This window comes from Pholcus phalangioides, unplaced genomic scaffold, assembly GCF_987345545.1.
Source record: "Pholcus phalangioides strain wild (caught in Gottingen) unplaced genomic scaffold, Ppha-v1.0 ptg000008l_1, whole genome shotgun sequence".
Classification (NCBI taxonomy): domain Eukaryota; kingdom Metazoa; phylum Arthropoda; class Arachnida; order Araneae; family Pholcidae; genus Pholcus; species Pholcus phalangioides.
Window position 1 is genome coordinate 30,425,679 of NW_028301601.1, and position 26,531 is coordinate 30,452,209.

At 36.8% G+C, this 26,531-nt stretch overlaps 1 protein-coding gene across 2 annotated transcripts in view; it reads right to left on the reverse strand.

Annotated features, from left to right (window-relative positions):
* Positions 1 to 3,498: 3,498 nt before the first annotated feature.
* The window catches only part of LOC149084182 (coagulation factor XIII B chain-like), a 41,318-nt gene continuing 18,285 nt past the window's right edge, over positions 3,499 to 26,531 (reverse strand). For both annotated transcript variants that reach the window (XM_089234529.1, XM_089234528.1), the window contains exons 10-19: positions 24,987 to 25,075; positions 23,185 to 23,344; positions 22,254 to 22,427; positions 19,824 to 20,009; positions 18,048 to 18,151; positions 17,765 to 17,912; positions 15,120 to 15,317; positions 11,170 to 11,268; positions 8,959 to 9,177; positions 3,499 to 3,973 (exon numbers count right to left, since the gene is read on the reverse strand). In XM_089234529.1, coding sequence (XP_089090655.1) covers positions 3,774 to 3,973; positions 8,959 to 9,177; positions 11,170 to 11,268; positions 15,120 to 15,317; positions 17,765 to 17,912; positions 18,048 to 18,151; positions 19,824 to 20,009; positions 22,254 to 22,427; positions 23,185 to 23,344; positions 24,987 to 25,075 — 1,577 coding nt within the window. In that variant the 3' untranslated portion in view covers positions 3,499 to 3,773. The remainder of the gene's footprint in view (positions 3,974 to 8,958; positions 9,178 to 11,169; positions 11,269 to 15,119; positions 15,318 to 17,764; positions 17,913 to 18,047; positions 18,152 to 19,823; positions 20,010 to 22,253; positions 22,428 to 23,184; positions 23,345 to 24,986; positions 25,076 to 26,531) is intronic.

Genomic DNA, 26,531 nt, shown 5'->3' on the forward strand with positions numbered 1-26,531 from the left:
GTCATTCACTTTATCAATCTTTCGGTCACTCATGCAGTCATTCACTTTATCAATCATTCGGTCACTCATGCAGTAACTCCCTTGGTCACTCACACGGTCAGTCCCTTGATCACTCACTTGAACACTCGTACCGTCACTCACTCGGTCACTCATACGGTTAATCACTCAGTCTCTCCCTTGATCACTCATATGCTCAATCACTCAGTCACTCGCAAATTTATTCAAGCATTCACTCTGTCTTTCATTCCGTCAGCCACTCGGTCACTCATACGCTCAATCATTCACTAGGAAACTTACAAAAGTATTTAATTAGCCACTCACTTGGTCACTCATTCGGTCAGTCAATTATTCACTCAAACGTGCCATCGCTCAATTCCTCCCTTTGTCACTGACACGGTCAATCCCACTATCACTCACTTGATCACTCATACAGTTAATCACTTGGTCGTTCATGCGGTCATTCACTTGGTCACTCATACGGTTAATTACTCAGTCTTTCCTTTGGTCACTCATATGCTCAATCACTCAGTCACTCACTTGGAAACTTACACAAGATTTAATCGGTCACTCACTCTTGGGCACTCATTCACTCAAACGTTTCATCACTCAGTAACTCCCTTTATCACTGACACGGTCAATCCCTCGATCACTCACTTGATCACTCATACAGTTAATCACTTAGTCACTCATGCAGTCATTCACTTGGTCGCTCATGCAGTCATTCACTTGGTCGCTCATGCAGTCATTCACTTGGTCACTCATACGTCCATTCGGTCAGTCCTACGGTTAATCCCTCGATCACTCACTTGATCGCTCATGCAGTTAATCACTTGGTCGCTCATGAGGTCATTCATTTGGTCACTCATACGGCCATTCGGTCAGTCACGTGGTCACTCATACGGTCATTCACTCATAAAGTCAATTGCACACTAGTTGATACGGTCACTCACGTGGTGAGTCATTCTGCAACTCGATTACTCATTTGTACGGTCACTAACGCACTCCTACAGTCCATTTCACACTCATTTGGTCACTCATACGGTCACTCGATCACTCACACGATCACTCACACAGTCAATCACTCATACGGTCACTCATACGTTCAGGGCAAGTGAAATGTCAGGTGTGAATTTTTCGGGGCCAAACGCGCCAGGGGCGAAATGTCAGGGGCGAAATTTCCGGGGGTCAAATGTAACGGGGACGAAACGTTCCAGGGGCAAGATGTCGGGGGCGAAAGTTCCGGGTCCCGTATAAAGGATATCTTGCTTCTAGATGAGGGTCGAAGACTCTGGGTAAGACAGAGGAGCCACGAGAAAAAAAAAATGGTTCAAAGGGGGGGGGGGGGCACGGGCAAAAAAAGGTTAAGAAACACTGCTGTAATCTGCATGCGTAAATTTTTATTCCTCCTTAATGAAATCTTGAGAGATTCGAGGAAAGTATTTGATTTTCAGAGAAAATGCTGCTTCTACTAAATGTCGCATCCATGCACCTTAGGGGCCGTTCAAGTATTACGTAAGTCAAATTTTTTTGCCATTTTTGACTCCCCCCCCCCCGTCAGCAAAATTTCGTCATCAGCTCTGCCCCTCTGAATCCTAACTCATATTTTCATAAAGGGTGGTCGATGACGTAAGCATTATCCAAACCCCCCTACCCTTGTCATCAAAAGTCAGCAAATCGGAAACCCCCCCCCCCCCATCGATGATGACGTAATACTTGAACGGCCCCTTATAAAAATATGCTCATATTTTAATTCTTTATTTTGACTTTTACTCCACGGATTATGCACAGGAAGTTGTCGCATAACTGCCAAGTCTTTCCGGGAGTTTCCCGAATTTCTACTCCATCTCCCGGACTCCCGAAAAATTCTTATATCTCCCTAATTTCGACCGTGATGGTAAAAAAATCCATAATTTTAGGAAAAATTATTCCCAAAGAATTTACTTGGAAGAGAAAGACATGCTTTCAGTTTTAATCCTCCGAAATGACGTCACAAGCGTAGTGTAAATTGTTACCACTGCGTAAAATAACAAAAAAAGTACAGTCGAATCCCGTTATAACGAACGCCGAGAGACCAGAGGAATCACGTAAATAAAACGAAATTTCGTTATAAAAGAATTCCAGGTTACCTAGCATTGTCCCTATGTAAAATTATTTAGGGGATTAGAAAAGTATTCGTTAAAACGAGATTTTCGCTATAACGGTATTCGTTAAAACGGGATTCGATTGTATTTACATTTTCAGGGGGAAAGATAAAATTCGCTAAAAACTGCCAGCGTCAATTGGGCCTTGTAATATCCGAAATTGGCGAGATATATTTGCTTTGACCATATTTCCAGTTGCGTCTGTATAGCCCATTTAGAGCCGACGGCAATTGTTTTGTTGACGTGATTTGATTAGAAAGTAGTAATGACAGGTAATTTAACAGGTTGGCAATGATTGGCGACTTGGTGCGATGTCTTTGCACGATGTCACGCTTTTGCAAAAGCAGAAAAATTCCTACATTGTTTTTTCTAAAAAATTTTAGAATTCTATTGATTTTTATAAACAGAATTTGGATCTGCGTAAAAACCGCCCGAATTCTAATTCCCCTAAGTTGGAAGCTATGTTATAGTATGCTTGCAGGATTTTCGCAGGGAATTTTGGGATTTTTGCAAGAAATTGCAGGATTTTTGGGCGGAAATTACAGGACTTTTGCTTTTTCAAGGTTGGCAGGTCTGTAGAAGCAAATTGAACGCCGCTCCGGATTTGAATTGTATTTATCCTCTTTTGAGCTTAATTTTTCAAAACTTTGTAATTCAATGCAGTCCCAAACATCACATTAATTTCTTTCCCAATCTTTGTGTTAATTTGTTTGCTTACTTCAAAAAGAACAAAAGAGCTAAGTAATGAAATTATTTAATTTAATTCAACATGTACCTTGTTTTGAAGTTTTTTGAAAACTGTACTGGTCGAAACAGATTGGGGGAGGGCGGGTACGCGGATAGGAACCGAGCCAGCTGGGGGTAGAACTCCTTAATACACTCTGTATACCGTATATGAAGTCTTAGCTGGGGATACGAGGACTGAAGAAGGTTGGGAACCACTGATATACGACCTTTATGTGATGAATCCTGGTCAATTACTCTGGAAAATATTTTGCGCCAAAATGTGTGCTTGTTTTGGCTAATGAAGTTTTATTTATTTTTGTTGCGACTGGTTTGGTGGGAAATAATATTGAATAAATGAACATTTGTAAGAAGAGTTTAGCAACTCTTGAAATTGAATGTTGGTCCTTGATTGATGATTCCTTGAATCATCAGAGGTCCTGCTAAAATAGAAAGGTTGCAAGATGCTATAGCATGGAAGAAAAACAAACAAACCAAAGTATGAGTTTGCTACTACGAGTAAAGATGAATCAATTTTCTCTCTAAACGTAGAAGTCACATGCTTTATTTTGCAAAATTGGCTTGCTGTAATTCACAGTTAGCATTATATTGTACTCATGAAGACTTGAAAGACTTGTTTGATCATGACACGATTGGATTCTGGTAGCAATAAATGGATTGTTTTTTTTATCTCTCTTATATTTTGTTCCCCCTTCTCTCGACACATGACTAATTTGATCACTAAGCTGCATTCTATTATGTTCTTGCTGTAATTGCTATTACACATCGAACTAGACGTGCTAGTATCACTCTATATGCAGTTGTAATTATCATGGCATGACAGCAAACATTTTCAACATGAAGTGAATCGGGAATGGAAGAGAGTGGGAACCTCCTTAGATGAACAAGCTAATCATTCCTGCAATGAGGTACAGATTCCAAGGACCATCTTCCTCTCAGACACATGATTCTCACTGTTGTTGTATTCAAGCTTTGTCGTAAAGGACATGAGAAAATCACTGTTTCTCCAAATCGGTACATTTCTTTCTCCGGATCAATGATCAAGTTTGAACCAGCTGGCTTCTGGATTGGACCACATGCAATGATACCTAATAATAATAATGATAATAAAATATAAACGTCTACGTTTGATTTAGCTTAACAAAGTTATACAATCAAGCATGCTCCAAATCATGGGTTATTTAACCCCTTTCATATACAAGCGTTTGACAACAAATTTGGATTATCTCTATTTGATAAATCAGCGATTAATCTGGTAAGCTTGTCCTAACCTAATCTTATGTTAGAGAAAGGAAGAAAACAAATATATAAAGGAAAGCTGCAATATATAAGTATAGGCTGACCATATTTCATCGAGAGAAATACGGGAAATTGGGATTCCAAATACGGGAAAATACGGGACATCGCCAAAAACGAAAAAAGTTGCCAAATACTGCTGGAATTACGGAAAATGACAATGGCGGGAAATGAAGCATCACTGCAAATTGCAGTGGATTAAAATGAATTCCACGATAAAAAAAACACGTTCACCAAGACAAATGTGGGAGATTAATATTCTTGTTTAGTTGTAATTATCATATAATTTATGAGTTGAAAAATAATTTTAATCTTTGACTTCAATGAAGAATAAAAATTCAAGTAGGCTGCGTGTAAAATACGGGAAAAACCGGGACACTTTCTCCAAAAAGTCGGGATGGCCAGAAAAATAGAAAATAACGGGACTATCCCGGGGAATACGGGACGTATGGTTACCCTCTCTTATCTAGTACTTATTATAAGTAGATAAGGGAGTATACCATAGATTTCTCTTTTCACTCTCAGCCTATGTGTTCTCTTTCATACGAATACTAGGAAGGAGGGCAAAGGCAGCCACCCTCCCCTTTTTTCTTCACATCATATCTTGTTTGTTTCGTTCCACTTTGTCAGAAAGTTATGAATAGTGACATATGAAAGTACCAGCTTACAGACAAATTTGACGATGTTAAAGCAAAAAAACAAAACAATGAGGTTCATCAAGGGACCCCCTTCCCAAAATGAGTCAACTTCCATATGGGGGTCCCAAACCTGGAACCCTGTTGGCATTTCCTCAGCCTTGAGAGCCACAAAAATTTTTGATTTGTAATCATTTCACCAATGAATAAAATCCACGGGTCCCCAACCAAGAAGCAGGGAGCCAATACATAGATTTTTGATTGGGCCGCGTAATTGGATTCATAGCGGGCTTCCGCTATAGCAATTTTTTTAATGTTAAAGCAACAAACACCAATGGTTTTAGATGGCAGGGAGTTTGTTGACAGTGTTTTATCTACAATACAGGAGTGTCACTGAAGGTATCTGTTAAAGTCCCCGCCTTGGATACCTGGACCTGTGGGTTGGGAGCACTGGTGATATATATATGTTACAGTAAATGTGATAAATCCAGTTATTATACATAATAATTGATTATTTTGCTTTAAATGCCCATTATTTCGGTAAGTTTGATAAATTTTCCTAAATTTATCTATTTTACTGACAATTATGCCCAATACCCAAACATAGCATTGTTGGTAGCAATGATAAATCTCATATGATATATTGTACATGGTAATTTATACATGTATTGTATCATTATATCGGGGTATGATAGTAAAATTTGTTACTATTATATGCAGGGCTGTCTCAAGAGCATCATGGGCCCCCCGGGCCAAGTGATTTTTCTGAGGCCCTATCAGGCAAAGTCTCCGAAATTTCAACCAGATCTCATTTTTGTGAGACCCCTGGGCTGTGCCCGTGTGGGCTCATGCCTTAAGACAGCACTGATTATATGAGTCGTCCAGTTGCAAAACTCGACAACCAAATTTTTTTACAGAAAGTGTAAAAGAAACTTTTGTTGAGTGTATTTTTTCGAGCTGACAGTTGTTAAAATGTTAGTTATGCCATTAAAATTTTAAATTTCAAGCAGTTAGCTCGAAATATACATTAAAGTTTCTTTTTCACTTTCTCTAAAAAAAATCTGATTGGCACTTAACAAGTTTTGCAACTGGACGACTCATATTGGGGGGTCTGGCTTTTTTTCATATTTATTAAATTCACCAGTTAGACAAAGGTATTATGCATAATCACAGATGAAGGAGATAAATTTCTAGTATTTATCAATTTGATCAACAACGCATGGTTATTGTGTATAATCGCTGGTAAAAGTGATATTCGCAATATTTATTCAATTTACCAGATGCTTGGGTATTATGAATAATCTCCAGTAAAAAGTGATAAATATATCAAGCTTACTGAGACAATTGGTAAGTATTTATTAATCGGTTATCATGTATAATAACATATATATATATATATATACACACCATATTTGCTGTAACATTAACATATCTTAATGTAACCCCTTGAGAAATTCCTGTTAGCTCTATTGCCCATCACTGATAAAATCACTGGTTAATGTAAGCAGCCACTTTACCAGATTCAGATCAATGGTAAACCCTGGGGTTTATTTATATTTTTTCAAACTGATTTCATTTCTTATTCAGGGTATGGTTTCCGTATATATACACATAACTTGTTCCCAATGTTTTTTATGTTTTCAAACTGATTTCATTTCTCATTCGGGGTGCGTTTCAGTACATACACATAAATTTGTCCCAATGTGCCAAACAATTCCTAATAATATTCAGGAGTTGAATGAAAACTTGACCCAAAATCGTAACCGATTTCCATCAAATGAAATCTTAACCAATTTCCGTAACTGATTTCCGTTGTCTAAAAATGGGTGACATTGCATTTTCTGAGTTTGAGATTTTGTATCATAGAGTAGATAGTAGAAAAATGCGTTGTATGTGGGGAAAAAATCACTTACAAAAGAGAGTACAGAAAAAACAGGGAGGAAAAAAAACAACTTCAGTTTATGCGGTTACAATAAGGCTTCGTGATGGTAAGGAGAGAGGAAAGGAAACAGAACTGGATTGAATTCATACCACTACACCGCACCACCAACTCCGGTCATATATCGCCATATGGCAATTTCCAACCAGTGGAGTTGGGTGGGAAATGAAGGCTCCATCCATCGGTGGTCGCCCTAGGATCGGTAGGTAAAGAACTTGCTTCTAATGTTCTATGCCCGGATTCGAACCCATGGACCTTGATGGTAACCGTCATAGTGGAAGACGAGCATCTTTACCACTGCGCCACTCGGGCACAATTCATAACTCTGGTGTTTAATGGATGGAATATTGCGTTCGTTATCGTGAAGGGGTTAATACTGTCACCTGTACTTAAGCTACCCTCAACACGTACTCTCACTTATGATACCCAGATTCACACAATTTCCTGTTAGAAATAGCTGGTTCTTGAATTCATCATATTTCTTAAGTGATGAAGGATTATACCTGAGATTAAAACAATGTCCATTCAATCAGGGCACAACATGCAGCCAAGATGAACTTAAGGGTGCTAAAAGTATAAACCGGGGGAAGAGCTGAAGAGAGATATAAACCTTTGCCAGAGATTTCAAAACTCAATTTAGGCTTCAAAACCATTTGTAACGAAGGCTGGGATGACAGTTTCCATTTTTAAAGAATGGTTTGGTCATTTTTTGATAGGTTTAGGTTTAGTCAAATGTTATTGCTGGTCTTGCAAAAGTTCATTCAAAATTATGCTGTTTACTATTTGTTGACAACGCACTTGGAATAAGAAATGATATCGGTTTGAAAACAAAAAAAAAACTCCAGGGTTTAACATTGATCGTAATCTGGTTTCCTGCAATTTCATTTTGTAAAGTGGCTGCTTCCATTAACCAATGATTTTATCAGTGATAGGCAGTAGAGTTAGCAGGAATTTCTCAAGGGATTAAATTTTTTTCTTTAGGGGGGGAAACCCTTGCATGTGCTCGTCAATGGTGGTGGCTATTGTCTATTCAGATATCTCCCCAACTTATTTAATTATAAGGGTTAAAATAGAAGAGACCGCTGTACCTTAGGACAGTTGTACCAATGGAAATTTAATTTTCACATTTGAAAATAGGTGGAAATGCAAGGTGGTAGTTCCTAGCGGATATAAACTAGTGATAACTCACAGTAAACTAGCTCGTATAAGACTCAAGGTCAGGGCCGTCTTAAGAGTATCATGGGCCCCCGGGCCAATTGATTTCTCAGAGGCCCTACCAAACAAATTCTCGAAAATTTTAACCAGATCTTATTTTTGTGAGGCCCCTCTTCGCTTGAAGCTCCCGGGCCGTGCCCGGGTGGGCCCATGCCTTAAGACGGCACTGCTCAAGGTAAGTAATTATGATATTTTTACTCTTTCTTGAAGATCAAAGTAAAAAAAAGTGCATCTCATCTTTAATTTCTTTTTCTCTCCCTCTGACTTTTTTAATCATTATTTGTCATAATTATAGTTTATTATTGGTTTTGTTGATTAATTTTTGATTTTAAAATCATTGAAATCTAAACCTACCTGTTGCTATCTCCCTTTATAGAACAAAATAGCTTACATTGTACCTTCAGACACTCTAAGGTGATGTACCTTCAGACACTGAAAAACAAGCCATTTAACAAGCTTTTTTTGGATAAAACAGCTAAAAAGAGTCGCTCAAAAGACAGGAAGGTGGTAAAAAGAAAGCAATTGAATAAAAAAGCTTCATCTTAGTTCTTCCGACTCCAGTGAAATAATTTTGCCATTGGATCCTCAGGTCATGATTTATTACGAAAATATGATGACATGGAGGAAGAAAGCATAGAAAAACATTTCAGTATAGTATAAAAACTGCACTACTATGACTGCAGGTAAATCCGGGTGTTATTGTAGGTACATCAGATTGTTGTACTTTAGGATGAAAATTTCTTTGCCCAATTTTGAATTTTTAAAAATTCAATATTCAAAATTTTAGATTTTAAAAAGTATGACTTTATTCGCAAAAGTTTGGAGACTTTTGTGAGGGTTTTACTAAGTCGAAATATGTTTCCCAGCAGCTGAGAAGAATTAAAATGCAAATTTTGTTCATAGGTACAGTGGTCTTTCCTATAGTTTGTTCAGATAAGTTTTCAATTCAATTTATTTATCTGAATAAAATATTCATAAAAATACATACAGTTTACGTCTTTTGCTATTTTCCACCTTCCATTGGAATCACATGTAGCAGAACGCTGTCCTATTAGTTGTTTACCAACTGTTCCACAGGCAAGGCGAAATACTGTGCCTTCAGGTACAATTTCAGAAATTATTTCTTCAGCCTCAACATCAATGACAACATCCTCAGGTAGATTTTCCACAAGGAATGGAATCGAACACTCAGCAGCAGCTGGAAGTACTACAGAACAAAAATTTTATTTGGAAAAAAGTAACATTACATGATTTTCCAGTTTTAGCATTGCATTGAGTTTGTGCGAGGTTGAGAATCTCACAGGTTATGAAAATTACAGTATATCAATTTTTTTTAATGATATAATGAATATGTTTACATGAACAATGAAAAACAATTCTTGATCAATCAAGTCTGATTTACAGGCTACAAATAAAAATGGTCAGACTTATAATTTTGAAACTCATGCTACTCTTTGCATCAGCAGGTGTAGAACAGCTGAGTTTGCATGATGCAGAAAGTTTACTGGGGAAGAAATATTGTGTACGAGCTCACTAAACAAATGCTGAGTTTTTGACCACATTCTTTATGCCATGGCCATGTTCTCATAGGCTTTTGTTTGTACCCTTATCTTAAAAGGGTGTTGTAAATAGAAATAGACGCGTTACTTTGGCCCACATCATGTTCAAGATATCTCGTACAATTTCGATTTTTAGCCTCAGCATTTCAATGATGTCAGTGATATCATGTCACATACCGTAAATGTGGGCCTTACTTTGTCCCAAAACTTTTTTTTTTGAAACATTCATGGTACAAGCTGATTGCTTCAGGTTTGCATACTAGCCGGTAATTTTGCTTGGCCGAAGTACTAGTTAGGCAAGCCCACCTTCAAGAGAGTTCTAATATTCGCCGCTGCGTTACAACAGTGCTGATTTCATAACCCTATTAAATACACGTGTTTCGTTGTTGTAAAACTTTCATTTGCACATGAAATCCAGTACATGTTTTAAGGTAAGTAGCAAATTATAAAGGCAATATCATCTTGATTAAGAATATATAAAATACTTTTGTTGAACTATCAAAGTTTTCTGTCAAAATGCATGGATCAAAAAATAGTAATGTTAACTACAAAAAAAAAACAACATTAATTTGTTCCAAAAAAAAAAAGTCAAACAAAGTAGCAGAAAATGTGTGAGCCAACACCGGGAACTGTTAGCGATAAAACGAAGTGCAAGTCTTGAGGAAAATGAGCCATTGGAATCAGCCTCACCAGAAACGTTAAAACCTTATCTCTAAAGGACACTTCAAAAAAGGGAAATGTTGTGGCAGTTGCTTGGAAGGAAAAATACTTTCCGGGACTGGTTATGAGTGTAGCAAAAACTGGCGCTATTATGGATTGCATGGAGCCTATAAAAAAGGCTTGGAAGTGGCCAACAGAGAAAAAGACACCTTTTTCTGCAAATGCTCTAATATTGCACAAGTGATCAGGCTCGCAAAATGATTGAAAAGAAGACTTTTTCCCCAGTGAATATTGTATAGCCAAGAATTAGAAGTTTTTTTTTTTTTGAATTTATAAAAGACTGATACAAAGATCATACTCAGGTACCTATGTAAGACTTCTAATAAGACTGATGTTTAGTCTTTTTTCTTTACTGATTTGTAAAAATTTCTTTGTATTGATAATGTGAGAGTACTTTTTTCCTCAAATCCATTGAGTTCCATCGTTTCAAGCATGTTCTACAGTGTTTTAAAATAAGAATATTTGGTGTGGGACAAAATTACCCTTAACATGCTTTGGCCGAAAATAAAAATTAAATTTCATAAAAATATTATAGAAAGCGGACTTGTTATATCACAGTCATTTAAAGAATGGTTTGAAATATTCAAAAACATTACTTTAAATCTCAGTATTTTTTAATTGCTATTTCCTTGCTTAAGATTAAGTAAAAAGTATTACTAAAGTAGGCCAAAGTACCTCGAGTTTACTGTACCCTATTCTGTCCCGGAAAAACACTTCGGAAATCTCCACAAAAGCATGATTTTTCACATTCTTTTAATCATTTTTTGGTGTGATATTAGTTGGAAAAATTGTATAAGCTTCTCCTTCTGGTCCACAATTAATAATAATGACAGTCATAAGTTATATACTTTCAGTAGTTATGGACTATTATAATTAAAAGACAAATAATATATAAAACAAATAACTAGGAAAAATCTTGCCTTTCTTTTCTAGTGATGTTTTCACTAGAGAGGATGCAGGGTTGCTTCTAATGTCAGACTTGTATGTTTGTAAGGTTATCTGGTATTCTGTGGCTGTCTCTAGATTTATGAATATAATCAATTATTTCTTGTTGATTGAATCTTTTTTGTAGATTTTCAAAATAAAGTTCAAATAAAAAATGTTCTTTTCAAATTTTTGCTAATTTGCAAGCTGTCTAAACACATAATGAAGAAAATGACTGAAATTATATATTGTAAACACTAATATATGCATAGGGTTAGCTGGTGCGAAAGGGTGCAAGCACAGGGTCCACGATTGTTTGGCACCCCGGAAAACACACATATAGCCCCTCCCCAAGCAGGGCCGTCTTAAGAGCATCGAGGGCCCCCGGGCAAAGTGGTTTTTCTGAGGCCCTAACTGGTAAATTCTAGAAATGTTTTACCGGGTCTTATTTTTGTGAGGCCCCTTTTCTCTTGAGGCTCCCGGGCCGTGCCCGGGTGGGCCCATGCGCTAAGACGGCACTGTCCCAAAGTCTGAATTTTGAAAGGACCTCCTTTATCAAGAACTTTTCGTGTGCTCTCCGTATTGATTTTCTAGTAAATTTATAAGTGCAAAAAATTGTTAGCATGAGGCCCATCTTGGTCTCTTAGCTAAACCCCTGTTCCCAGGGCTTGACAAATCCCGGAAAATGTTCGTCTGGTTGGACATGTAATTTAAAATAATAGAAAGACCTGAATCACACACACATATATACACATTTACATGCCCTTAAAATATTAGCACAGGATTTACTTACTTCAAATTATTTTTAAGAAACAAAGTGACTTATTTGCATAAAAATATCGAAAGGAATATAATTTAATTTTCAAATCGAAAGTAATACGAAGAAATACGAAAATTCAAAATGAATGTGGTCGGCAATTAAAAATCTAAAATTAGTCAACACAAATTACAATTTCCCTCACTACTAGCATCGAAAAAGAAGTAACTAAGTTACAATTCACCTCTTTCATTATTTCCGATTTCCAGTACCTAACCGGAGTGGGCTTAGGATAGAATGGCCAGATCATGCGATTGAAAAACCCGGACATCTTGAAAAAAAAAAACAAAAGAATTTGGAGGGTATTATAGTGTCGAACTGTAAGGCAATGGATGGAATAAAAACAGCCACTGTGGTGGTCATAGTGACGAACTCGCATCCCGAGGACCTGGGTTTGAACCCAACCACCGCCACATTGGTGGTTGGCTGAAGTTGGTTTTCTGTGGTTCTCCCAATTTCAACGCTCGAATGCGAGCCGATCTCCCCGTTGAAAAGTCTCGCCACAGAGAGCAACAGACCTACAAACAGTACAAGTATTAAGTTATCAAACTTCACTTCTGAAATATAAACATCACAGCACAGACAACACCAGATACGCACTCAGACTGATAGGGTACAAACACTTACACTTCCGGCACAACTCACTAGGTAGTAAATTTGCCCGTGGCGATAGACCTAAGTTGTCTATCGCCAACTCAGGAAAAGAAAGAAATGAATAAAACTACCTATTCGCATTAAAAGCCTGGGCATTATACGGGTATCGATAATATTCTCATTGTAGAGAACCACTAAAAGTAAATAATTTTTTGAACCAGCATAAAAGTAGTTTGCAAAACAGTGAAAAAAATGTATTAAGAGGAAAATATCCTAACCTTCTGACATTTTTTCATATTTTTATACTTTGTTATTGTAAATACGAGAAACAAAGTTAAGCTAGGACCCCTGCTGTCACCTATTGAATGAAAACAAATTTGTTATAATTCTCAAAATAAAATAGTTCGTTTTTCAAACCAATGTGCGGTATAAAAATGAACATGTGGTGTGTGTGAAATTATTATTTATTTTTATGCTGCATATGACTATGAATTTTATGTGTCAAAACACCGGTTAATATTTTGTTTGGTATTTAATGGAATTAGTTTAGCGGCAAACATATTAACCAGTATGTTGGCTAATAATACACAACATAAAAACAAATAATATATGGTGGTATAACACATTTTATTAGTTTTCATGCTGCTACCAGTTTGAATTTTACAACTGATTTTACTTGAAAAATTGTAATAGATAGTTTAGTTTTTATTTGATAGGTGGCAGCAGAGATAAAATATTTTTGTGCTGGAAGTTTTTCTGATATTTTTGTGTGTGAAAGAAATGCAGCCTAAATATTTTTCTAGAATCAATTGCAGAATTTTCTTCCCTTTTGGACACTTCATATTCTGTGTAATAGGGCTATATAATACATAATTGTTTTTGGAAGAAATGTATTCTCTCCTGTATTTATATAAACTGTGAAGTTTTTCTCTTCCGAAAATGTCATCAGGGCCCCCAGGTCGAGAATCAGTGATATAGACATCCACAAAATCGTCTTTGCTTCAGTCTTCCAGATGGAATTCTGAAAATATTTTACCACCACATTTTCTTCTTGGGAGTCAATATACTCTGGATAAAAATTTTTATGGTATGACAGTCTAATGCTGTAAAATCCTTATGTGCGGTATCATAACAATGTATACCATGCTTCAGTACTTATGTCAGTTAACCACTTCACGTATAAGTGTTTGGAAAAAATTTGGATTATCTCTAATTAACGAATCGGTGATAAATTATGGTAACCTTATGCTAACCTAACCGCCTTGTTAGAAAAACGGAGAAGTGGGGAAGAAAGAAATATGAATGGAAAAAGTATAATAGATGGGAAAGTTTTTTTTAAAGAGTCCTTTTTTTTTCACCCACACCTCTATTGCTCTTACATGTATATAGTAGGAAGATATATGTGTGGAAAAACAATCTTCCATAGATAACAGGGTTACTGTAAAGTTTCGCAATGGTGAAGAGAGAGGAAAGAAAACACAAAGAGCTTGTTTGAATTTATTCCACTGGAGTATGAACTTGATATTACGCCCGTGATCGTAAAAAGAGGTTTTACGGAGAGTCACAACCCACTGAAATGGAATTTTCAAAAATGACTTAAAAAATGTATCATTCAATTACAAATCATGTGAAAAATTTTGTGTCGATCTGGTAATTTCTTCCAAAATAAAAGAAAAAAGTAATGAATTACGGTGTAAATGTATAGAAGAAAATATTCTTTGAATGCGATTTTTTTAGCTTGCATCGAAGTTTTTCCCCCGTAAGGGGTCATTCAAGTATTACGTCAGCATCGAAGGGGGGGTTAGGGGGGTTTGAAGGTTGCTTACGTCATCAACCACCACTTTTAGAAGATATGAAATATTTTAAACTGCTGACGAAATTTTGCTGACAGTGGGGGGAGGGGTCAAAAATGGCTGAAAATCTACTTACGTAATACTTGAATGGCCCCTAAGATTAATGAAAAACTCTACTGCACCAAAAAATTTTGCAGAAATGTTTATTCAACATGTGTTAGTAAAATGACCATCTGACATTGCAATTGACAATGAGAAGTATTTCTTTAAAAAATGTTGAATATATATTCTCTCTCTCAGATTTTTGAAATTTATTCGTTTTTTCAAACTTCAAAAAATCATAAAATTCTAGCAAATAGTCAGATATCCTAGTTTGAGGCTCATTTTACTAACACGTGTCAGGTAAAAATTTTTTGCGAAATTTCAGATATTTTGGGGCAGTAGTATCTTTTTAATCTTACGGATGAACTCAAACACTGCAATATGAGGGAATCACGTTCAAAGCATTTCTTTCTTATGTATATACATTTATGTGCATAATATAACTCATTAATTTTTTCTCATTTTCACAAAACAAATCAACCGATTGACATGAAATTTTTTGCATTTATTTGTTGTTCAATGAAATATTCTTAGTCATTTTTGAAAAATCGACTTTAGAGAGTGGCCGTGACACCCCTAAGCTGCTATGAATTGCGTCAAAAAATTAGTTTCAGCTTGAATGAATAATTTACCTACTCACCAAGATTCTTAATCGTGTAGTTTCTATGTAGCTTGTCTATTACAGTTTCGGTTTTTTCTTTGTCTTTCTCCGCCCATGACAGAACGTACCCATCAATTGAATCAGCTAGAGGTGATGGAAATTCCCACGCAAATGAAATTGAAGATGTTGAGCTTTTTACATCTCTGAGAATAGGTGCAAGTGGCGGAGCGATTGGTTCTAGAGGAAAAGAAACCATTTTTGTTCTCAAATTACACTGAATTTCAATGTTTACAGTGCATACCCGTATGCCAGAAAATAAATGGAATAAATACATTAATAAAAAAAGTACTGAAAATGGATTTTTGTATTAAAATATATGAAAAGGTAAGATCAAGTTCCATAAATATATTCCCGCAATAGTATCTGTGATGAATATGTATGGTGTGCAATATAACCTTTGGTTTAATACACATCCCTGTTGGCTTTTTTATTAGTCATAAAGAAATGTTGCAAGGCAAATCCTTCATTTCTTCGGGAAGGATTGATGTACGCAAGGGGGCTGGGGGGGGGGTTATTTTGCAGGAAAAAACGTAGCCCCTCGAGAAAATTCAGCGTACGCCTATGTATGCGGGTGTCCTAAGTACTAATAAAGTACTTATAAAGTAATTAAGTAATAAAGTACTTATAAAGTAATTAAGTAATAAAGTACTTATAAAGTAATTAAGTAATAAAGTACTTATAAAGTAATTAAGTAATAAAGTACTTATAAAGTAATTAAGTAATAAAGTACTTATAAAGTAATTAAGTAATAAAGTACTTATAAAGTACTTATAAAGTAATTAAGTAATAAAGTACTTATAAAGTACTTATAAAGTAATTAAGTAATAAAGTACTTATAAAGTAATTAAGTAATAAAGTACTTATAAAGTAATTAAGTAATAAAGTACTTATATAAGTAATAATAAAGTACTTATATAAGTAATAATAAAGTACTTATATAAGTAATAATAAAGTACTTATATAAGTAATAATAAAGTACTTATATAAGTAATAATAAAGTACTAATGCAGCCTTTATCTCATCTACCATCCGTTGTAGAGATATAGTTTCAATTTAAAAAATGCTCAAAAGGCTTTCAAAAATTACCCTGTATCCGTTTTGTGAGTGTGTAACAAAATAAAAAAATCTCAATTTTTATATGGTTCCCCCCACGCTATGGTCTAACTTCCAATTAGAAAGTTGTTGCAGTGTCTCTCCAACATAAAAAATTACGTTTCTAAGTGCAATATTCGCTGAGATATTCGAATTCAACAATCGGAGGAAAGTTGGGACTTGCATTTAGAAACATGGAATTTTTTCTTCAACTTTCCGATTGGTCAAGGGGACCATATAAAATTTAGATTTTATATTTGGTTACACATTGTATTTTCACTCTCAATACTGTACTGTAAGACCAGACATGACCAAGGCTCAGTCCCATGAGGGATATAAACCCCTTATTCCGAGGGGTTGGGCCACACTGGAGAGACCTGAGTGCGCCGGGCCGGTAGGCCTGGATGCCAAGCCCCCGGTGCGGCGCCCCTCAGCCCTCGATCCCTATGACTGAGGTTACAGGCTGTGAGGCCCGGGCACCCTACCTCTATCGTCACTCTCAATACTGGTGCAGGGTAATTTTTGAAAGGCTTTTGAGCATCTTTTAAATTGGAACTATAACTCCACGACGGACGGTTGATGAGATAAAGGCCACATCAGCACTTACAAGACACCCTCTATATAAAATAACATGTCCTTGACTGATTCACTGACTGACTGATTCATTATCGCCGAGGCGAAAAACGCCGAAGCTATAAATATGAAATATAATCAGTACTTTTATTTTGTAATGGAGTGAGAGTCACTAAAAAGTGAATTTTTGAACTTTAGCCCGCAAGAGGAGGGGGGGGGGAGGAGGCATAAGGCGGTTCAAAGATTATATGAGGCAATCAAGGCCGAGCCGAAGCTATAAATATGAAATTTGGTCTGTATTATATTTTATAATGTAGATACCGAGATGATATGATGGGATTTATGAAAATTCAATCCCAAGGGGGTCATGAGTTCAAACGTTATATGAGGGAACCATTGCTGAGTAATTTTCAGATTATCATATCCACGAGAGCAAAGTAGCGGGTAAAGGCTAATCCCGTATATAATATATGTAGAGGATGTGTAAATCACACACACACACACACACACACACACACACGGTAAATCTCTTTTGCGTAAGTGGAAAGCCCATTTATACACACAATCAATGAGAAATTAATGGGAAAAATGAAACTGCGAATCTCTCACGGCCCGGTGGTTGAGAAACACTGGTCTAGGTATCTTAGACAAATAATTGTTTAATGTGTATACTAAACCGTCTATGTACTTCGTAAACATCCCTCTGAAGAATTAACAAATTAGTTTTGCATGAGAAAGTGTTGTGTGTCCCTAGCATATTTATGATGTCAGAGGTATGTTTGTTATATACGTTTTAAAATTGCTGTTCCAAGTTCACAGTTGATTATTTTTTTATGCTTTAAATGTTTGTTTCCCGGAAATTGGTGGGAATAGGAAATTAGAAGTGTGGTTTCTGTTTTCTTTAACATTGAAATGATGTGGTCAATCAGACCAATTTTAACTGTATATCAATCACTCACCTCGCTTACAAATAGGAAGCGGTTGCCATTCACCCCCTACACAAGAAACGTTAAAATAACTAGCTCTAGCAGCACCAGGAAAAAAGTAAGATTGACTACATGTGGCTCTAAGGTGTTCTCCATTCTCTACGCGCTCTCCGGGAGCCACCTGCATATTCAGATAAAGAATTAACGATTATTGATTCAGAACTGAAAATGTTTCTGATAACAATTATTGAATCAGTGAAAATATTTTTGTACAACATTGTAAACCAAAAAATAAATAGTATCATTCGATACTCACTTCAGAGTACTCCAAATCATTTGCATATCTCCAAAAACTGAAACGCGTGGCAATTTTAGGTCTTAAAAACGTGCCGTGAAGGTCTGGGACTATGCAGTGATTACCTATATCATAAGAAAAAAAAAACACCATTTGGCTCATACTGTCTTTATATGTCTCTGTTAATGATAGATTTATTTGTGATTCAAACTATAGTAAGAAACAAATTTAGATTGCAAACTTTAAGGTAGAAAGAATGAATGAATGAGAGAGAAAGAATAGAAAAGAAAGAAAGAATGCAAACACAAAACATTTTAAGAAATTAGTGAAATCACAGCCACACATGCTCTGCAACAGAGTTCTGGATGGACATCTACCTGCAAATTCAAAATATAAAATGCAAAGAATATGACGTGTGCAAAGGCGATTCTGAATTTTTGTGTTCAAACTTGCTGCATCCTAATGAATGTTTGACGAACCCTTTGCACTTATGCAAAGCTATACGCATTTAGTGCTAAGAAACAACTTTGCAAAAAGGAAAAAAAATATGTTTTATGCCAAGACAGCCTACCACCAGGTCCAGAAAAATTCTCCACAACAAACCACCCTCTTCAAAAGCGGTGTTCCAATGTTGATTCTGGTCTTTGAAGAACTACTCATTTTCATTTAGGTAAAAGGACTGAGGACGACAACATACAGGGTGTCCCGCAAAGCACTCCCTGATTTTAAAATGAAATGACTCGGGAACGGTGATCGATAGAAGAATAAAACAAGCGGTATGTTTATTCTGAAAAATTTCTAAAAATCTGTTACAGAAGTTTCAAAATTAGCTATAGACATTGCCGACAGGGAACGCTGTGTACTGTAATCGCAGTTTGGTGTCTGAGAAATAGGCTATTAAACTGTCCTTTGTAAGCATTCGTTGTAACCACATCACAATAGGTTCAAAAATGTGCACTTTTCGCAGCACAGAAAGGGTGCAAACATGGACAGAGATACGGGGAGGGGCAATGCCCCCCCCCTGCCCCACGGTGGAGCCTACTGATCTAATGTATATGTGTATATATGAATTGACATCATCATCGTGCCCCCCACCTCCAGACTTTTACGTCTACCTCCGCCTATGGGCGCAAACGAAATTTTCAGTCACTTTCTGTAGTGCCTCAACGGAAATGAACGCACATGCCTCACAGATCAAATCTTGAAGCTCGCCCAGTGTTGCAGGATTGTTCCGGAAAATTGTCTCTCCTGCAACCTAGGCGAGAAACTATTCCAAAACTGCGATGTATCATTCAGTAGTGATCATTTGCGCCATCTCTGTGCTGTGAAAGGAGCGTATTTTTGAATATATTGTGATGTGATTGCAACGACTGCTTGCAAAGGACAGTTTATAGACTGTTTTTTTGGACACCAAACTGCAATTGCAGCATACAGCGCCCCTGTCGGCAATATATGTAACTAACTCTGAAACTTCTGTATTAGATTTTTACTGCTTTCAGAATAAACATACCGCTTGTTTTATTATTCTATCGATCATCGTAACCGAGTTATTTCATTTTAAAATCAAGGAATATTTTGCAGGACACCCTGGCGTATGGATATATACCCTATATATATATATCCCTACGCTGCCTGTGTGTCACATTAAAAACTTCACTGATAGTGATATGGATCATTCATCCATGATTGAGCAGTCATTCTTTTCAACCGATGGAAAGCATTTAAGAACTGTAAATTGTAGATGTGTGTGTGTTCATGGTTGTGTGCTTCAAGGAACAAAATTGAATGGGTACTCACGTATTTGACAAGGAGATGAACCATTCTGATATGACCAGTGACCATCGAGACATCTTGGCTTCTCATATTGCAGATGATATTTCTCTTTGCAAGAAATGTTAGCATAATTTCCAGGTATTACTAGTTCCGACACTTCAATATTTGCTAGGCCTTCATCAGGTCTAATGTCTTTGGTATGACAACGAGCTGCGAATATCATAAGATAACGAGCAGAAATTAATAGCAACCCCAGAGCAAAGAAAATAGCATATACATTGCAACTTGTTGTTCTGAAAGGTGACAAGCATTTGAGAAAAAAAATGATATTTCACATATTTTAAACACATGAATTCAGGACCCAACGCCGAAAATTTTTAAGGCCTCCCTTGAAAAGTGCCAATTTTATGCATTTATTCGGAGGCAGCCTCCAAGAAAACGTGGGATACAAAAATGCTGATCAATAGGGCTCGGATTTTTATGAAAAGTCATGTTTTGGACATTTTCGAGCTTTTGTTCATATTTTAAGCATTTTTGAATGATCGGTCATATTTTAAAATTTTCGGATAATAGACCATTTTTAGGTCATTTTATCAACGAAAATTTTAATCTTCGAGCATTTTTTTTCAGTGATAGGCTTATAGTATGCACTTACAATGGGTTTTTGTCTTTTACTTCCTTTAAAAAAAACAAAAGTGTTGCATTCGCATTAGCCACTTTGTTCTCGGAAGATCCACTTGCTACGTTTCTGAAGAGAAATCGAATGGCATTCCCCCCAAAGTACGTAAAAAGAAAGATCTTGTTCATTCGCACACTCGAAATCTTCGTGTTCAATGCATTTTCATCATGCCTAAACACAGATTTTTGTCACAAGGGACACACTTGATTTTGTCACAAGGGACACACTTGATTTTGTCACAAGGGACACACTTGATTTTGTCACAAGGGACACACTTTATTTTGTCACTGCTCTCCGTTACTGTAAAACTTAGAGCTCTTTAACAATGGGTTTTTTTTTTTGCATTACGCTTTGAATTAAAAAATTTTTCAGCGTTTTTTATCCCTAAAATTTCCACTCTATCTAGTTTTGTAGTTGTTCCAATTCTGTAATACTGGCTCTGCCTTAAAAGTTGAGGGTTCAGAGTAAAAAGTTACGGAATTTTTTCAAGGACTTCGTTTAGATTTTCAGCACCGATAGTAGTTGCTGTGCGGTCACGTGTGCAACTTGAGGGATTCGCATCACGGGGACCTGGGTTCGACTTCCACCCGTAACGGTGGTTGGATGAAGTTGGTTTTTCTCGTTTTTTCCCCTGTTTTCAGGCGCAAGAGAGAAAAAAAAAAATCACAAGATATCCTACAACTAGGGCCGCAACCAAACAAAACCCGGACCAAGTACCCATTTTGGCGTCATGCTTGTCCGGAGCATGCAGCGCACCAGATCCCCTTCCTCCGACAACCTTACAAATATTCAAGTATTACACTTCAAGCACAATGCGAAATACACATGGTAGCACCAACTTCATGCACAATACTAGACACCCACGCAGACGCAGTTAGGTATATCAGGTATCAGGTTTTGAACATATACACACATTCCGCAGAACTCACATCTGAAAGCGGATAAAACGGTTGTAAATTGCGCGATGACGGAAGGTCGTTTTGTTCGGTTTAGAAAAAGAAGGACCAATAGTACAACACTGTATTTTATTTTGTTAAATATGTTAAAAGTTCCAGCATAAAACCGATCTGTTACCAAATAACATTGCAATTCAGCTTGAGAAACAATCAACGAGATTGCAGAAACTAGACGTCTACTTTATGCCACAACCTTTCAAATATTGCTCCATCTGGTAATTTTTCCCGAATTTAAAAAAAAAACAAACAATTCTTTGCGACGTTGTTTCTTCAAATATTTCTTGGAAGGAAACTAAACAATATCCGCTTTTTTAAAACGTTTGAAACTGCATCTAGCTTTTGTAATCTACGTAGAAGTGAAACTTGGGAGCACGTATTTTTCGAATGCCCCACTTACAGAACTTTTCGGGATAATTATTTGCTCAGGAATGGCATTTCCAACTTCAAACAAGTACTAACTGCGAATAACTCCAAAATCAAACATTTATTTTTTTCTTAACTAATGTTTGAGACATCGTCTTCTTTATGCTAAAACACCAATTTTTCAGTCCTGAATAATCTAGTCTTCTGTAAATGCGGTTTTATTCATTATTATTACTATTATTTTTTGCATAATTATTCGTTCGTCACCCTATCCAGCCTTTGAAGTCTATTTCCGCCTATAAAGGTGGTGAACTCGAGAAAACTAATCAAGAAAATTAGAGGAGGTGTGATAAAATTTGTGTGGTCCATAGGGTCGAAATCATAAATACGCCTCTGACTCCACTAATGAACAAACGACAAAGCATAAAAATAGATTACGGAAAGAAGAATCCTCACTATCTTTGCAAATCGGCGCCTGTCCTGTCCACTCCCCATACTGGCAAGTGACTGCTCCAAAACTTGTTTTTCTAAAATGTTTGGCACACACATACCTAAGAATAGTTCCATTAGTGATGTCTTTCGTTAGAATGACAGCATTTTCTACTTGCGGAGGAGGTTCTCGGCATGAAGCTGGAAAAAAATATATACGGGGTGGGCAAAAAGTCCGCAGAAAGTTTGAAAATTCATAAAAACCGGAAAAAATAACTGAAATAAAAAACGGTTTACAGGGTTAGCATCGCTACGTCACGGGAATTTTTTTAAGACAGGAAAAAAACAACAATGAAAAACCGCCGATAGGTGGCACTGACATACACAAGTCAAGGAAAACATTCGCAAATAACGAACAGAATGCATCCAAATCGTTTATTACAGCAGTTTGTGTTCCACATGACCACCACCACAGGAGATAACAGGTGAGTCACAAATCCAGCAACGGCAGAGTGCAGCAGGTCTGGATGTATAAATGACACTTCTCGGCGAATCGCATCTTTCAGTTGCGACAGATTGGATGGACAGGATCGATACACTTTTCTTCAACTTGTGCACTTCAGCGCCACCTATCGGCAGTTTTTTTTGCTGTCTTAAAAAAATTCTCGCGACCTAGCGATACTAACCCTGCAAACCGTTTTTTATTTCGGTTATTTTTCCGGTTTTAATGCATTTTTAAACTTTCTACGGACTTTTCCCCACTCTGTATTTAAGTATATGTATAAATTTATTTAAATAAAACCATGAAAATCGTTAACTTCAATGAAATCAACTAAGGCTGCAGCATCGAAATAATAATTACATAATCAGAGTTATCTATAATCTGTTGACCCCAGTTGAAAATTTTTCTATTTAACGGGCAGTTGAAGAAAGTTCTATTTAACGGGCAAATACTGACCTGCGGTGCATATCAATTCATGTGACCAGGTTCCGTTAAGGCAAGATATGTTCAATTCTTTGGCTTTTGCGCCAACTGGTTCGAACCTCGAATCTGTGCACTTGAATAGCAGTTCTGTGTCATTCTTAGCCCTTGAGTGCACGACTGACTCAGAAAAAACCTGTGAAAATTATATATTTTTATAATTTAATTGATATATTACGGTAAAAGTGATAATTCTTTTATTACACGTAACAACCGGTTACTACGCATACTTGTAATCGTCTTGGTAAGTTTGATAAATTTATCACATTCACCGGAGATTATGCATAATACTCAAGCGTCGTTGGTAAATTTGATAAACACTTAAAATTTATTACGTTTGTCTGTGATTATGCATAATACCCTAATATGATTGGAGAATTTGATAAGTATAGAAACAAATTTCAAATTAGTCTAGTATGCGTAATGAATATAGTCGGACCACGAAATAATGATAATTGATAACAAATTCTATGATCGTTCTCCGATACAATGATACAATACATGTTTGAATTATCATATATAGTATATCATATAGTACGATGTATCATGTTTACCAACGGGGCGACACTTGGGTGTACTATGCATAATCACCAGTAAAAGTGATAAATTTAGTAAAATTTATCAAACTTACCAAAATGTTCGTGATTATGCGTAACCGGTTATTATATGTTATAACCGGATTTAACACATCTACCGTGAAAAAAGGTATAACACATACAGTCGAACCCCTATATAACGCCACCATTTATTTCATAGAATTCTTGCGCTCTAACGAGTTTAGCGTTATATCGAATCACGGTTTAACATATGTAAACCCTAGAAATGGAAGATTTGCTCACTGAAATTTTCTTTCGCTAAGTGGGTTTGGCGTGACATTGAAGACGCTACAACGGGATTCAACTGTATATATATATATAAAAAATTAACTATCGAATTTCTTGATTTTCGCAACGTCTTGAATACCAGAATCGTAAAAATTGCAAATGCGGGGGGGGGGGGGGAATCAAGAATTTCTATCATTGATACTTCAGTGAATTTTTGTACAAAAATATTACTGGAAGAATTTTGTTTCGGAAAATGGCATGATACACAAATTTTATTCTTTGGCATGTTTGCACATTGGGATATTATCTTTCAGTTTGTCGTCGTATCAGGCTGTTGCATTCAGCGCCAAGTCCATGTTTCAGATCCTCAGTCAAAACTAGTAAATAATGTATATGAAAGTCCACTACATAAAGTAAGACTACGACGGTTTTTAACAGCTGGCCGATGTGAAGCTGAATTTAGGAAAGTTCCACTGTCCTTGCGGGGAAACAAACTCGTGTCCTCTCACTTACCGGGCGAGCACCCTAGACCGCTACACTGCATAAACAACGAATATCTAATCTTTCCTTAGAGCTCGCGCACTGAACGGGACCGTGCATGAACGGTCGGAACTAATTCAGGTAAAAGCTCACAATTGCTGACACTGCCACCAGATGGCGACTCATCTGAAGATAATGTCACTCTCCGCTATCCGTGAATTAGGTTCGACCGTTTATGTACGTCCCGTTCAGTGCACGCGAGCTCTAAGAAAAGATTGAGATTTTCGTAGTCTAGTGGTATAGGGCGCTCGCAATGCAAGTGGGTTCGATTCCCCGAAATTCATCTCTCTTCGCATCAGCCAGCTATTAAAAACCTTCGTATGGTTAGCGGAGAGTGACACCTTCCTCCGATAAGTAAGACTTTCGAGCATAGCAAAGTTTAGTGAACGGTAGAATGTAAAAATCAGCAATTACCATTTCAGTCTTTATTCCCCTTTCGTATTTATACATTTTCTTGTATTCTCCTATTATACCATTTTCAACTTTAGGTATAGTACAAGGCTCTGTATAGGAAGAAAAAGAAATAATTTAGGAACAAATATATATATATAACCTCTGGCCTTCAAATATTTAAATTTAATGAAAAATCATAACGATTAAATTTACTCTGAACTGTAATATTCCAATACTCTACTTGAAACGAAACTCAATAACCTCACGTACTTCCCGTAAATTAGTTTCCGAGAAAATTTATAGTGTAAAATTTTTTTTCATAAATTCGATCTATGGACCCTCGTGCTACTACTTAATCGTATATGCCCCTTGTATAAGTTTCTCGGTGTTATGAATGAATTGGTACATACAGGAACGTGTTGTATTTGAGCATAATGCATGATTTAACCAGAATTATGATTGTTTCGTGTTACAACCCTTCGAAACCCTGGTGTAACAAATGTGTGTGGGTTGTTTTTCTCCCAGTAGAATTTTTTTCTTTTGACCTTGGGGAGGTAAGCCCCGACTTAAAGGGATTGCGTGAGTTTCGAGTTAGAAATACCGTGAATATGAACTTTGGGAGCATTCTTCAGAGGGCAGCACTCAAAGTTGAATTTTAAGGGTTTTTAAGATGGCTTCCAAAAGAAAGTGCCTCCGAGAAAAGTGGGATCTATTACTTAAAATTTAGGGATTAAATTCTGGAAAAAATTGAATGTAAAGACGAAGTTTGAAGGAATTATTTCTTTACAAAAATTATTAAAAAATTTAAAAAATATATATTTATTGACATTGGGGCCGTTCAAGTATTACGTCATCATCGATGGGGGGGGGGAAGGGGGTTTCCGATTTGCTGACTTTTGATGACGAGGGGGGAGGGGGGGGTTTGGATACTGCTTACATCATCAACCACCTATTATGAAATATGAAATATTTTTAATGGCATCTTACTCGGTGCGCCAAAAACGAGAAAAACCTTTCGATGGTTTGTGGGCACTTGAAGTAACCCCCCCCCCCCCTTTTATTGATAAGTGCCCTACAGAGCCACTTTAGTGATCTCAATGTTTCGCGGATCCAAGTGATCTGGGAACGTGTCCGGTCCACTTAAGTGCTCTGGAAATGTGCCACGCATCACTTAAATAATCTGAGAATGTGCCGCGGGTAATTTGAGTGATGTAGAACCACACTGGGGGCCAGTTAAGTGCTCTAAAACTACGTCACACGTCACTCAAGGGCTCTCTAAATGTGTCACGGATCGCTTAAGTGTTCTGGAACTGTGTCTCGGGTCATTTAAGTGATCTGAAAATATGCCACGGGCCGCTTAAATGTTCTGGAATTGTACCACGGGACACTTAAGCGATCTGTGAATGTGCCGCTTAGTTCATTTTTACAAAATTAGGTTTGAAGAGGGCAGGCCGTATCAAGTAACTCCCAGGGCCATATTTGCCATTATGTGATTTATCATTATATGGCTAAGAGAGTGGGTCGCAATGAATTTATTAAAGATAAATTTTGGGTTCAAATAACAAA